Source organism: Cetorhinus maximus, chromosome 7 (genome assembly GCF_964194155.1).
Source record: "Cetorhinus maximus chromosome 7, sCetMax3.hap1.1, whole genome shotgun sequence".
Classification (NCBI taxonomy): Eukaryota; Metazoa; Chordata; class Chondrichthyes; order Lamniformes; family Cetorhinidae; genus Cetorhinus; species Cetorhinus maximus.
Window position 1 is genome coordinate 33,857,855 of NC_135885.1, and position 13,493 is coordinate 33,871,347.

At 37.0% G+C, this 13,493-nt stretch overlaps 2 protein-coding genes across 3 annotated transcripts in view; one reads left to right on the forward strand and one right to left on the reverse strand.

Annotated features, from left to right (window-relative positions):
• The window catches only part of nbeaa (neurobeachin a), a 1,012,857-nt gene that overhangs the window by 264,960 nt on the left and 734,404 nt on the right, over positions 1 to 13,493 (reverse strand). For both annotated transcript variants that reach the window (XM_078545316.1, XM_078545315.1), the window contains exon 40: positions 11,731 to 11,867. In XM_078545316.1, coding sequence (XP_078401442.1) covers positions 11,731 to 11,867 — 137 coding nt within the window. The remainder of the gene's footprint in view (positions 1 to 11,730; positions 11,868 to 13,493) is intronic.
• Positions 6,783 to 8,766, forward strand: mab21l1 (mab-21-like 1). The gene has a single exon (XM_078545314.1). The coding sequence runs from the start codon at positions 7,166 to 7,168 to the stop codon at positions 8,243 to 8,245; it is 1,080 nt and encodes a 359-aa protein (XP_078401440.1). The 5' UTR covers positions 6,783 to 7,165; the 3' UTR covers positions 8,246 to 8,766.

Here is a 13,493-nt window from a genome sequence, read left to right on the forward strand (position 1 = left end):
AGGCCTGTTTGAAATCTATCCCACTTAGCACACTGGTAGTCTTCAATGTGAAGACAGGACTTCGGTTCCACAAGGACATGTGCTGATCACTCCTACCGATGCTGTCATGGACAGATGCATCTGTGGCAGGCAGATTGGTGAGGATGAGTTCAAGTGCGTTTTTCCCTCTTGTTGGTTCCCTCATCACTTGCTGCAGACCCAGTCTAGCAGCTAGGTCCTTTAGGACTTGGCCAGCTCAGTCAGTAGTAATGCTACTGAACCAGTCTCAGTGATAGACATTGAAATCCCCCACCCAGAGTACATTCTGTGCCCATGCCACCCTCAGTGCTTCTTCCAAGTGGTGTTCAACATGGAGGAGCACTGATTCATCAGCTAAGAGGGGGACAGTATGTGACGATCAGCAGGAGGTTTCCTTGCCCATGTTTGACCTGATGCCATGAGACTTCATGGGGTCCAGAGTCGGTGTTGAGGACTCCCAGAGCAACTCCCTCCCGACTGCATACCACTGTGCCACCGTCTCTGCTAGGTCCGACCTGCTGGCGGGACAGGACATACCCAGGGATGGTGATGGTGGTGACTGGGGCATTATCTGTAAGGTACGATTCTGTGAGTATGACTATGACAGGCTGTTGCTTAAATATATTTAAATAATAAATGTTTTATTTTTCCACACTATTAAACAAAACTATGGCAATTTTAAAATTGTAAAGAAAAGCAAATGCAGATGTTCAATGGAGCTATAAAAATTTAAGACAATCATCAAATTTGGGAGGAAAAGCATGTCATATTTCTGGTATCTAAGGTCAATGACCTGAATGCTATTGTTCATGCAATCCTTGTATAGCTTGTTTATATACAGACATTTTAATTATTGCATATCAGTTAAATTATAACTTTCACAAAAACTATTTGAACTATATAGGTGCCTTGTGTATTTTAGAAAGAAAATTTATGAAAGTCATTCTCACAGCACCATTTCATTGCTCTGAAATAGCTTATGAATGCTTGACAATAAGATTTCTAAGATGTGCAGTACTTTGGGTTTGCCTTGCTTAAGATAAAGTATGTGCTTTCAGAGGCAGGAGATAAAGTATGTGTTTTCTGAGGGCCTGCTAATAACTTGGTGCTGGGAAAAGAGTGAAGGGAGGATTTTTGGGCAGGAAACCTGGAAAAATGGGTTTCCCACAGGCCCTGCTGACTTTAACTCCTGGATCCGGATGGGTTTTTTGCCCATTAGCAAGCTAGACTGGCCGTCTGCTGAGCTGTAAAGCAACAAGAGAGTGCATGACAGGTAGGTCCAACACTGTTAGCGGAGGGGGTTTGGGGAATGAATGAGACAACTCAGGAATGGGTGATGGGAATTCAACAATGTCGCAGGGTGAGGGGAATTGTCCATTGCAGGGGAATTTAAGCACCAAGGAGGTTAATTGAATATTGGGGCAGGGACGTGTCAGACAATCCTAGGGTGTTTGAAAGGTAAGCTTGGTCGGCCACAGGAAGCAATCCTATTGTCCAATGATTGCAATGAAGGCACTTAACTCATGAATCCTGCCCTTCTCAACTCCTGTCACCTGCCGAGATTCCCGTGGCCTGGGAATTCCTGACTGCAGGTATTTAAAAAAAACTCAAGTTAAAATGGAGGCACAATCCTTTAAAGATTTTGGTGACCAACTTACCTCCTAAGAGCCTGCAAACAACCCCCATCCCCCACAATTGACCTGCCTCTGTTAAAATCAGAAGTGGCAGGTTGAGGTTAGGCTTCCCATTTTTAACCCCCCCACTTCCCCATCCATTCCATCTCCTTTCCCACTTATCTGGGGGAGGAGGAGCTGCCGTTAAAATTACCGCTTTAATGTCTGCAGTCTTACATTTTGCAACTATGCATTTTCTTTAATTTATATCTTTTTTGTAACAGTTTGAAAGATAAAATAGCATTTTCACATTGTAAACCAGGATTATGTTTACAATCTGGTTTTATTTAAACAACAGTATTTATATTTAAAAAGTGAAAATTTTCAGCATTATAGAGAATTCTGTATGAATATATTATCTCATGAAAACAAATGTGGATAGTTTACATGCTGAAAAGAATATTCATGCACTTCATGGTTAATTTAATGAAAACATGTGACAATCATGTGTAGGTCTCACATAATGCTAACAACTTCCTTGGTATTAACACTTACAGCACATGATATTGAAAACTAAAGGTTTTAATATCAAGCGCCATAAGTATAAGCAAAGTATAAATATGAATCTAAATTTTCACCTACCCATTGAAAATATATTAAAGGTTTAACAGTATCCACAATAAGGGAGCTATGTAATGTGTATTTAAAATGAACTCTGTAAAATAGAATCCTATGTCTGATCCTATGTCCCTTGTAAGATATCTCAAGTTCAGTTTTTCTGACACTCCATCATACCCTTGCAACTGGTATGAAATCTCAAATATTAGTAGCAATTAACTTGAGAGTTGTTGAGGATTTTTGCCTGTTCCTTCACACTCCAGCAAGCAAACTGGAAATGAACTGCTACTGTGTTTGTTTCAGGTTCGGATTGTTGATTCATTCTGGTACCTCCCAATTTCCTTCCAGGGTTTCAAGACAGTTAATACTACTGTGTCATGATGTGCACATGATGGCATTATAACACATGTGCACGCAAGAGTTTTGTTTTAAATTCTGGAGAGATTAAAAAGGCTATTAGCATTTTGTCCCTAGAAGGGTACTAATTAAGAAAAAAATTACATTTCTATTTCTTCCTCATTTTTTCTATTCTACGATACCCTTGGAAGTGAATCACAGAGTATGAATTCAAACTACAGTCTGTGATCTGCAGTTTAGATCTCAAACCACTAGGTGCTGGGCATGTAAATCAACTCGATCTAACAGTGACCTTGTCTGCATTACTACCTTTAGCATCATGGAAAATTAAGGACTATTTTGTTGTGATGATAAGGGTGGTGTGCGAAGGCACCCTTAAACAGCTGACATCTGAATTGTGAAACATGAACTATTTATCACTTGGCTGAGGGATTTCAACTTGAAAATTTGTTTCAAAAATACACTTGCTTGTATTCTTGTGCACAATATTTCAAATTCATTGTGCATTTAATAAAAACCTGAAACTTACAATGAAGGATTTTGCATATAGAAAAATATTTTAGACATGGGGACAAAGAAAATGACTGCAACTCAAGGAAATAATCATGCCATGTTTGAAACACTTACCATAATGATATAATTACTATAGCATCCAATTCTATAGATTAATTGTTCCCCAACCATACCCCCAACCCAGAGACCGAAATTAATATAAAATGGCCAGGCGAATGGAATGTAGAGAAATTGAACTTTAAGACGAACTATCATTCACACCAAACTCGTTCCCACTTTTTCATATGGATTGAGTTTGCAAGCCATTATTTCAGTTTGAAGTAAACCATCAACCTACTGGCATATTTTACATTCTAACAAGATATCCCTGCCCAAAGCCTCTATTCAAAAAATTCAAACCTTAAATTTTGTTTCCGTAATAATTTTGCTGACCCCTTTTTGTATAAACTGTGCCACAGAAGGTCAGTATATACAAGTTGAACAGATATTGTGATTAACATAGCCATTCTAATAACATCATCAGTGAAATAGCCACTGATAACTAGTGAACTTCAGGCATTTAAAAGCTTTTGTACATTATTTTTAATAATGAGCCAATTTTTTGTTAACATTTTTAAAAAGGGACAATACCTTAGTGATTTACTGAAATGTATATGGCCATAGATTTAATCTGAAATGTCATTCAAGTATGATTCAGTAGCTGGTGCCACAGACAAGATAACTTACCCTGCAAAAGTCATTTATGGTTTGATACATTAATATGTGTCAAAAAACTGCATTTCTATCTTTATCGTTCTGGCTGAAAAACAGCACTGGAGACAGCTTTCAGGCAACTGATGACCAGTTTTTAGAATGTGAGTCAAAATGGATATAGAACGTCACAAAGGAAAACTGAAATGTAAAGCCATGAGTTTTAAAAATAAATTGAAGGTATTGAACAATTTGAATTGGAAATATTAATTAGCAATTAAGACAACGTAAAGGCAAAATAAAAAACTGGAGGGGGAGAGAAGGGGTAATGAGCAACAAGGGAGAGAGAGAGAAATGGGAAAGCGAACACGGTGAGGAAAAACATTTTATTTACAATTTTTTTGGTTACATTTTAACATTATAGTTATCAAGCTTCTTCTGACATTTGAGTAGTTTTATTATATTACTGTTCTTGAGCATACCAATGCGTGTGTTGAAAGCTTAAGACACAGCCAGAGCAGGGAGACTGATGTTTCTCTGGATCTGTCAGCATTATGTGTTAACTAAATATTAATAAGTGTGATATTAAATATGAGTCCATAAATCTAAATGAAGAGTCCAATTCAATTTTTTCATCCTGCATTGATTAGTACAAATAAACATTATTTAAAATTGTAGTTTTCTTTAATCACACTCTGCTGCTTTATTTCTTGTTGATAGAAAATAAAATGTCTAGCAACCCATTTCATCTTTCACTGCTTAGATCATTGCCTTTTAACAAACTTAATCAAATATTGTATTTTACAAACCAGCTGTAATTCTCGAGTAGAGCATGATGCACATTTCATTTTGAATAAATTTGATACAGTCTCTATGGGCCAGAAGACTAATATTACAAGATCTATAAATCTATCTATTGTGGCATACTGGCATCAAAATATTTGCCGTATTTAAATCCTATTCGCTTTCAATCATCTACTGTATTAAGACACCAAATCATGAATTCGTTTTGTACTATGTAGAACTTCCTGTTTGTCATGTTAAATGCGATTGTAGAATCTTTGCGTCAAGTTATTGGAAAATAGAAAATCTTTAGAATTTACACTAATTTCACTAAGATGACCCACACTGAGCAAATAGGAAATTCCACCTTGAACAGTAGGAACAATAAAGAGGTTAATTCTCGTTTAACATGTGGATAAGAACATGTGTATATTTATCTCTCAAAATATTTTTTTTATTTCGAGCGACAGTTTAATACCTTCTTCGATTAATTAGTTTTAAAAAATCAGCAGCAGCCAAAAAAAGATGCAAAGCTTTCTCAATCTGGCTGATTCGATGCTCGCAATCTGGCTCCATTGTCAAATACTTTATTTAACGCAAATTCTAAAAGCTAATTAAGCATGATCAAATTCGCCTCTGTATGAAATGCAGATATCTGTGCTAGCTAATAATCATGTGCTTGCACATGGCTTGTAAGAAAACATAACTTTACATTTAACGATATTCAGCAAAATGAAACGTACAGCGAACGTTACGAAGAATTGGTGCAAGTGATTATGGAACCTCTCCAACTCTAATTAATACTTAATCGGTTACTTTATAATCTAACTGAATGGGAAAAAATATCGTATTTTTATTTTAATGAAAGCGGCCTAGACTATAATATCCACTTGGTTTCCATAACACGTTAACTTGAGATCTATTTAATTTACAGCGGCAATAAAGAAACATGTTATTTTAAAACCGCCCTTTGACAGAACCAAGTGTTAATAAGCTAACGAAGTTTGTAAATGATACAATGTATATGCCTTCATTTTAAGTAGCTCCAACATCGAAAGGGTTTTGCCAAACAGCTCCACCAATGGTTTTGGTAAACTAACCTACAATTCAGAAATCTAGCTCATTTTGAGAGTCAATCTATGTCAATTACGGTGAGTTATCAACATACATTCATTTGCGATACTTCTCACCACCACGAACAGAACAGGTTGTTAACTTTGCTTTACAAAAAGTGACATATCCCGTAATGCAGCCCCGTTTTGTGGTACGTAATGATCTCCTTTTATCACACCGCCAGCAGCCTGACTGAGAGCAATGACAAGGCACGGTTTACAATGCACTAAACAGCAAATCTCCAATTGCAAGAGCTTTGAAAATCGGCATCGCTTGAAAAAAAAACCGATCCGAGAGCATTTGTAAATCCAAAAGATGAAATAATCTTTTGAAACTGCTATAGAAATAAGAACAAACTTTTCGTCAAAATACATAGTAAACCTATGGCACTTCATTGACAGATTTTAAAGTTAATTTTGTTGCATATCAGTTTTCCTTGCTCCGACTGTTGGGCTAACATTGCTTTAAAACTGTTTTTAAGAGCGTACAATTTTCATGTTTTCAAAACACATGACCTAAGTGAATGTCTCATAACCTAATTTTGTTAAAATAAATGTGAAATGTTTCTTCTAATTACACCGCTCTTTGCAAATAAAGAAACATATGGCTGTGAGACGTCATTTTAAAAACAGCTATACTGTCGAGCTAAAGCCTTCTAAGACTGGATTTGATCTGTTATCTGACAATCAAATGAAGAGCCTCCATGAAACCGGACTTTCTTTGAAAGTGACAATAACCTACAGCCACAACAAGCCATTAGCACCTGCCTATACAAACACCTCATAACTGTAAACACTGCCCAACCTAGTAGAATGAGAGGGCTAATAGATCAGCTGGCTATCAAATACCGCATCTATTTATATATTACCAAATAGCTTCTCTGTCCAACAATATCCACAACATACACACAAAAATTCAAGTATTCCTCTCTCAATCCGATTGCGCTTTTTTGAACATTCCCCTTTGGTCTCAGACACGCACTTTGAGTTTCTTTAAAAATGCTAGGATTAATTAGCTCTATTTAGTGGCAGGCAATGACGAGCCCAAGAGCGATTGGATGCCGACGCCCGGCCCTGCCTTATATTTTACACTCCACAGAGCATCTGTGCTCCTCCAAACTGATCAGCAGCTTTAGAAGCACAGGCTGGAATGCACTTGATCTGTTTCTTGACAACTTAGAGAGAGAGAAAAAGAGAACGCGCGAGCAAGCGAAAGAGAAAACAAACAAACACGAAGTTGGTCCTAGTATTGCAGTGCTCGGGTTCTACACTATCGCTGCCGTCCAGATTTTATGAACGCTATCCTTTGAGATTAACAACGTTCGAAGTGTCTTTTTTATTACGACACCTAATTTTATTGCTAATTTTATTTCTCTGAAGTTGGCGCCTGTAAAACCGGCCGCATTGGATCCGTCAGCCTATTGCGAGACTCCGGTGTACAACCCGGATCTCTGCCCCAATATGATAGCTGCCCAAGCCAAACTAGTCTACCACTTAAATAAGTACTATAATGAGAAATGTCAAGCTCGAAAGGCCGCTATAGCCAAGACCATCAGGGAAGTGTGCAAAGTGGTGTCAGACGTGCTCAAGGAAGTAGAAGTGCAGGAGCCGCGGTTTATCAGCTCTCTCAACGAGATCGACAGCCGCTTTGAGGGGTTGGAGGTAATTTCCCCTACCGAATTCGAGGTGGTCCTCTACCTGAACCAGATGGGAGTTTTCAACTTCGTGGACGACGGTTCCTTACCTGGCTGCGCCGTATTGAAACTAAGCGACGGTCGCAAGAGGAGCATGTCTCTGTGGGTGGAATTCATTACGGCTTCGGGTTATCTCTCTGCGCGTAAGATCCGCTCCAGGTTCCAAACACTGGTGGCTCAGGCTGTGGACAAATGTAGCTACCGGGACGTGGTGAAGATGGTGGCCGACACCAGTGAAGTGAAGCTCCGGATCAGGGACCGCTACATAGTGCAGATCACTCCCGCTTTCAAGTGCACTGGGATTTGGCCGAGGAGCGCGGCGCACTGGCCACTGCCTCACATCCCCTGGCCTGGGCCGAACCGGGTGGCGGAGGTCAAGGCCGAGGGGTTCAACCTGCTCTCCAAAGAGTGTTACTCCCTTTCCGGCAAACAGAGCTCAGCCGAGAGCGATGCTTGGGTTTTACAGTTCGCCGAGGCCGAGAACAGGCTTCTACTCGGGGGCTGTCGAAAGAAATGTCTATCCGTTCTCAAAACTTTGCGCGACCGGCACCTTGAACTCCCTGGACAGCCTCTCAATAACTACCACATGAAAACTCTGGTTTCCTATGAATGTGAGAAACATCCCAGGGAATCGGACTGGGACGAGTCGTGTTTGGGAGATCGCCTAAACGGGATTCTACTGCAGCTCATCTCCTGCCTTCAGTGTCGCAGATGTCCACATTATTTCTTACCCAATCTAGATTTATTTCAGGGAAAACCACATACCGCTTTGGAAAACGCAGCAAAACAAACCTGGCGCCTGGCGAGGGAGATACTCACCAACCCCAAAAGCTTAGAAAAACTTTGAAAATGAACATTTACGACATTTAAACTGATTTTTATTTTGTTACATATTAAAAAAAAACCTCGCATTTGTCGTTCAGTTGTGGCTGTTGATGTTGTGTGTACCGTGAGTTCTTAGGCGAACAGGCTGACTGGTTTCATCTTTTTGGATACGGCTGGACATTTTTTTGCTAAAAGACGACATTGCCATCAAGGTATTTGTAGATAAATATCATTGAAGTTTATTGCTATCTGGTGTGTCTAATGCAGAAGTTTACATTTTGACGACAGTGATCGTTTCAGAGTTTTGCTTGTTCATTCCTTTATTACTCATTCCCATTACTTGAATTGTTATTTAAACTATATTCAAATGGAAGTATGAACTTTGCTTATACATATGCTTGAATATCGAATACTGGAGAAAATATTGAAAATATGCACTTGAAAAACACTGGATTAGAACATTTTGTGATTAAGAACATTTTGGAATTCCTGTTGCTGAAAATATTTAATTTGAAATTAATAAAAGAAATGATTAAAATCTTACTGCTTGCAGTTTGTAATGAATTACTTAACATCAAATATTCTATCATTGTAGTAAAAGACTAATCATTGTTGCTAGTCTCAATAATATCTACAACAACGTGCCCACTGATCAATTGCTTAAAAATTCAATGAATTATAAAAGATATAAAAGCGCCACAATATATTGTAAAATAGTTTGTAGAAACCCAGCTATTGTCCTGAATGACACAGCCTGTTTTGAGGTCAATAATATAAAACGAATACTATAGGTTTAAGAAACTGTTATGAAGACATGTGTAAACCAAACTAGGGATGAAAATCGTCGATTATGTTTTGGTAACTAATCTTGAGGTAATATAACATGCAATTCTATAACAAAAACACGCGTAAATTGTATTTTCTCAAAACGTATTGTTGCATTAAAATTGTGTTAAGACCTCCTGTTTTAATCTAGTAAACTAGAATAAGACATGGATAATATAAACGAAGATCACTCATGATGTATAAAAATTACCAATGTGATTCATTGGTGAGTGGGTTTAAAATATGATCGTTTAATATGTTTACATTTGAAATTGTAACCTATGAAACCCCATCGAGGAATAGCTTAAGATTTTAACTACATCGCACGTCTGCAAACTTGTCAACTCACTGGTGAATTTTTAAGCTAATTATAAAAAGAAATGATATAACCATGTATATACGATGCCAACTTGCTCTTTTGTTGCCTCAAAGTATTTTTAAAAAGGTCTCTTGTTCGATATAGTGTTGAATGGGCACAGTACAATATAAAATCGGTTAATCTCTTCTGGGCATTGATTTTTCAGCTGTATGTAAATACAGTAGAAATACAAGTTCGGAAAGCAGAAAACGAACGATACTATGACGAGCTAAACAAAACAGTTTTGTTTTAATGTAACAAAAACAGAATATTTCACATCTGCATCATAACTGCTCCCATCCCACAAAAATGCTTACAAAAGGAACTGATTTGTATTTAAGAATTTGAGCAATATGAGTATGTAATAAAATATTTTCAAATATTCCAAATTAAGTTTAATTTTTATTCGATTTTTCGTTACTAATGGGATGTGCATGAAATACGTAATTGGCCCTTTGAAACCATAGACAGTTTTATAAAGTTATTTTACGTTTCTTGTTTTATCCACCCAAGCAATTGTTTCTAAATAAAATCAAGTGCTGCAGTTAATAATTACGTTTTGATGCAAAAACAGAAATAAAATTTAATGCTACTAATACTTCTCAATAACAAATTAGTTCTTTATGTAAGTACAAATCATAACCAAATAAAAACAATATATTAACTATAGCGTACATAAATTTATTTTAATAAAATTTTGTGCTAATGGTTCAAACTGTACCCAATTAAAGCAAGTTTTAAAAGAATCAAAAGACATATAAAAAATGCACAACATTAATCAATGCCCGTCACCATAGGTGACTATGAAAATTAGTGGGTTAAATAGACCCAAATTTTCCTGCCTCATGTTATTTTGTAGTACACCACAGTGAAAGCAAGAATACAAGCCGTTGGAAACAAACTCTTCGTTTTCTTTGTTGGTTAATTTTTGTCTTGTTGTTTGATAGTTAGGGTTCTTTCCAGGTTTATGGTTATGTGTCTCATTATAATGGCTATAGATAATATAATATAACCAACAAAAATGAGAACAGAATAAAAACAAGATAGAGGGGAAACAGGTGGGTCAAGCTTGGCACTAAAAAGGGAATCCATGAGAGAGCCTTATGTTTAAATACATTCTACGTTTATAAAACAGATTTGGATGTTTGTTTCAAAATAGTCACATATCGTAACTAAATTATATATCAACTACTATTATATCGGCTTGGTCCTCGCAAGTATAGTTAAGATATTGCAAAATTGTAAATATTTGATCTGCAGGCAGTATACAAGACAACTAGCTGCAATAAAAACTGGGCCAAGGCCTGAACATCGTGGTTTGAAAAAGCCATCAACTTTTTTGTAGGCCCGGATAGACTAGGTTAAAGATCAACTCCCGTCTTTAGTCCTGCCAGTTTTATTCACTTAAGGCTCATCAAAATGTATCGGCTACTTTAAATAAACGAGTCCCAAGAGATGCAGATATCAAACACTTTTTGGACGTCTGTTTGTAGCACTGAATATCACACACGAACACGCATGCTGAACTTCTAGAATTATTTCATAAGATGCTGTGAACACGTGATCAATACTAGAGCTATATAATTTTCAGTGAGGAAAGCGACAGTATTACATTTTATATGTTCCCATTAGTTCCACATAACATGGATTTATTGCTACATCCCAACGAACCCAGCTTTGTTCCAACTGTGAAGCTGACTCGGCCACAAATGTTTTATTTTTAAGATGTGAAACTGACATGGCTGCAAGATGCGGGTCGATCAGTTTTATTGGATACATATTAGTTCGGCCGAGTCGCTTGGGTCAATGTGTGTAATGCCAAAGGGACAGGAGTGAAATAGGGGAAAATACTTTTTAATTCACATATTAATGCGATTTTCAGGAATGTACAACTATTGCAATTAGCAAAAATTGCAAACTGCTGGTTTTCCTTTTCTGTTCCGAAATACAGCCTATCGATTTAATATTTGCAGAAATATTTCGGTTTATTTCTAATTAATTTTAAGCATATTACGAACATGTAGATAATTGTAGGTCATTTACAGTATTTTCTAACTTTGCTGACAACATAAGACCTGATACAAAAATTAGTACTCGTACAACTTATTGTAATTTCTCAGCACGTCATTTTATATTGCTGGGGAAAAAATAAACGTGCACTTCAAGATTGAGAATGCGTTAATGTTCGTGTAAATTTTAAGTTTTCAGAATATTGGATAAAGTTGTGTCATTTAAAATAATTGAGGAAGGCGACTAAACAGATCACAAATACAAAAGATGGTTCTGATGTAAACAAGTACCTTACAAACATTAAAATAACTTACTTTTGGGTCGGTTTTTTTAAATCCTTGGTCATCCTCGTCTACTTCAAAATAGATTTCTGTCGTGGTGATAGACAAGGTTCCTTTAGCAACTACCACTGGTGCGATTAACTGAGCTGGAGTACTCAGGACAACGGGGCCTGCAGGAAGACATACAAATCTTCATTTTCAGTATGGATCTTAGCAGGGAACGTGATTTCAAACACACGAGTCGTTTTAAATATAACACTTTGACGAAGTCGGTTTACCGCAATCACTTATGGAATTTTCTTCATCATGCACCATACACCAGTGTTCACATTCAATCACAGACTTCGTAGAACATTAATTAGCACTTGCAATACTCCGAGTGAATGTGTATAGGCTTCGAGGATAATTTTAGTGCTATTGGTAATTTCTGAGAGATCACCATGCAAAAGACCTCAGATACTACATTTGTAGGAGTTATCGGAGTAAGATCTGAAACATTTTAGTTTCAGGACACAATCTGTCGTACATTTTATTGGTTTGAACGCCCTACACAGATTACTCCTAAAATAACGTGGAAAATTAGCATTCAAAGCTTTTGTACGTCTGAAATTTATCACAAAACTCACTGCAGAGTACTGATAACAAACCAAAGTTTTTCTTTACACATTGGTTAAATGCGTTACCAACTTTCAATTAACATCTACAGATACTTTGATCACTGACAATGTAACGGAGATATACCTAGTACATTTCAGTTTTTGTTCCACTTACTAGGCAAATCTAAAGTTTTGTTAGGATAGTTCTGATCTCAGTCAGCTGATCATCATCACGTGAAATGTCATCATCTGGATCCCGAGCACTCACTTGTCTCCATATTATCTATATCCAGCCACAACTAGCCAAACTAAAATCTTTACGATTGATATTTGCTATCGATCGCTACTTTAATCTCTCATCAATCTTAATCTAGGTTGCTCAACCAATTATGTTCGATATTGTTGCAAGATTACAAGTGGATTTGGTTTGTATTCCCAAAGCTCTCCTCTTTTGTGCTTGGAGAAAAGCACTGCGCGAAGCTATTGCTTTTATAACTCTCAGAAGAGATGTTTACTAATTCAGATCAAATTTTTAGAATTTTTCAATGTTATTTTTTTCGGAGGGAGGGCGCTTTCCAAAACACTAATTGCATAGTCACTCTAAGTGTAGAACATTTAAAGAGGATATAAACATTGTACTGTAGCCTGGAGGGAATTAGAGAAAGACTGGGACAATATGAGGTTAATCCAGTACAGCCGTAAGAAAAGGATTATGTTTTAATCTCTCATGGGATAGCGACTCCATAATTAGGATGCAATATTAAAATGTTTGCATAAAATAGTACTCAAATACGCACATATTTCAAAGATCAGAGAAATAATCAAAAATGAAAGTTATTTTTTAACTAGACTTCTCCGGGCATAAAACGACGACATTGTGCTTTCGGAACTTTATTTGAATCGAGCAGCAAATAGTGTCTTACTGCGATCCGCTCTGGCCTGATTTTACGGAAGGTTGAATGCTTCAAATGTGCACGGCAACTGCCTTTTTGCAGCTGGCATAACTGCGTGAATGTTTCCCACTTTTACAGTGATAGAGCAAACCTTTTTATATTTGAATTGTTTCGAAGTCACAACTTTCTTCTAGGACTGAATACATGCTTCGTTTCTTGTACCACATATATTTGTTAGATCTAAAAGATAGGCTGCTAAACCGCCCAATTTGTGAACATGTGGGCGTTTATATCCATTTATAATAGA

Bases quoted from the DNA above. Each gene is read 5' to 3' on its own strand.
- mab21l1 (XM_078545314.1), top strand. From the start codon at position 7,166: ATGATAGCTGCCCAAGCCAAACTAGTCTACCACTTAAATAAGTACTAT.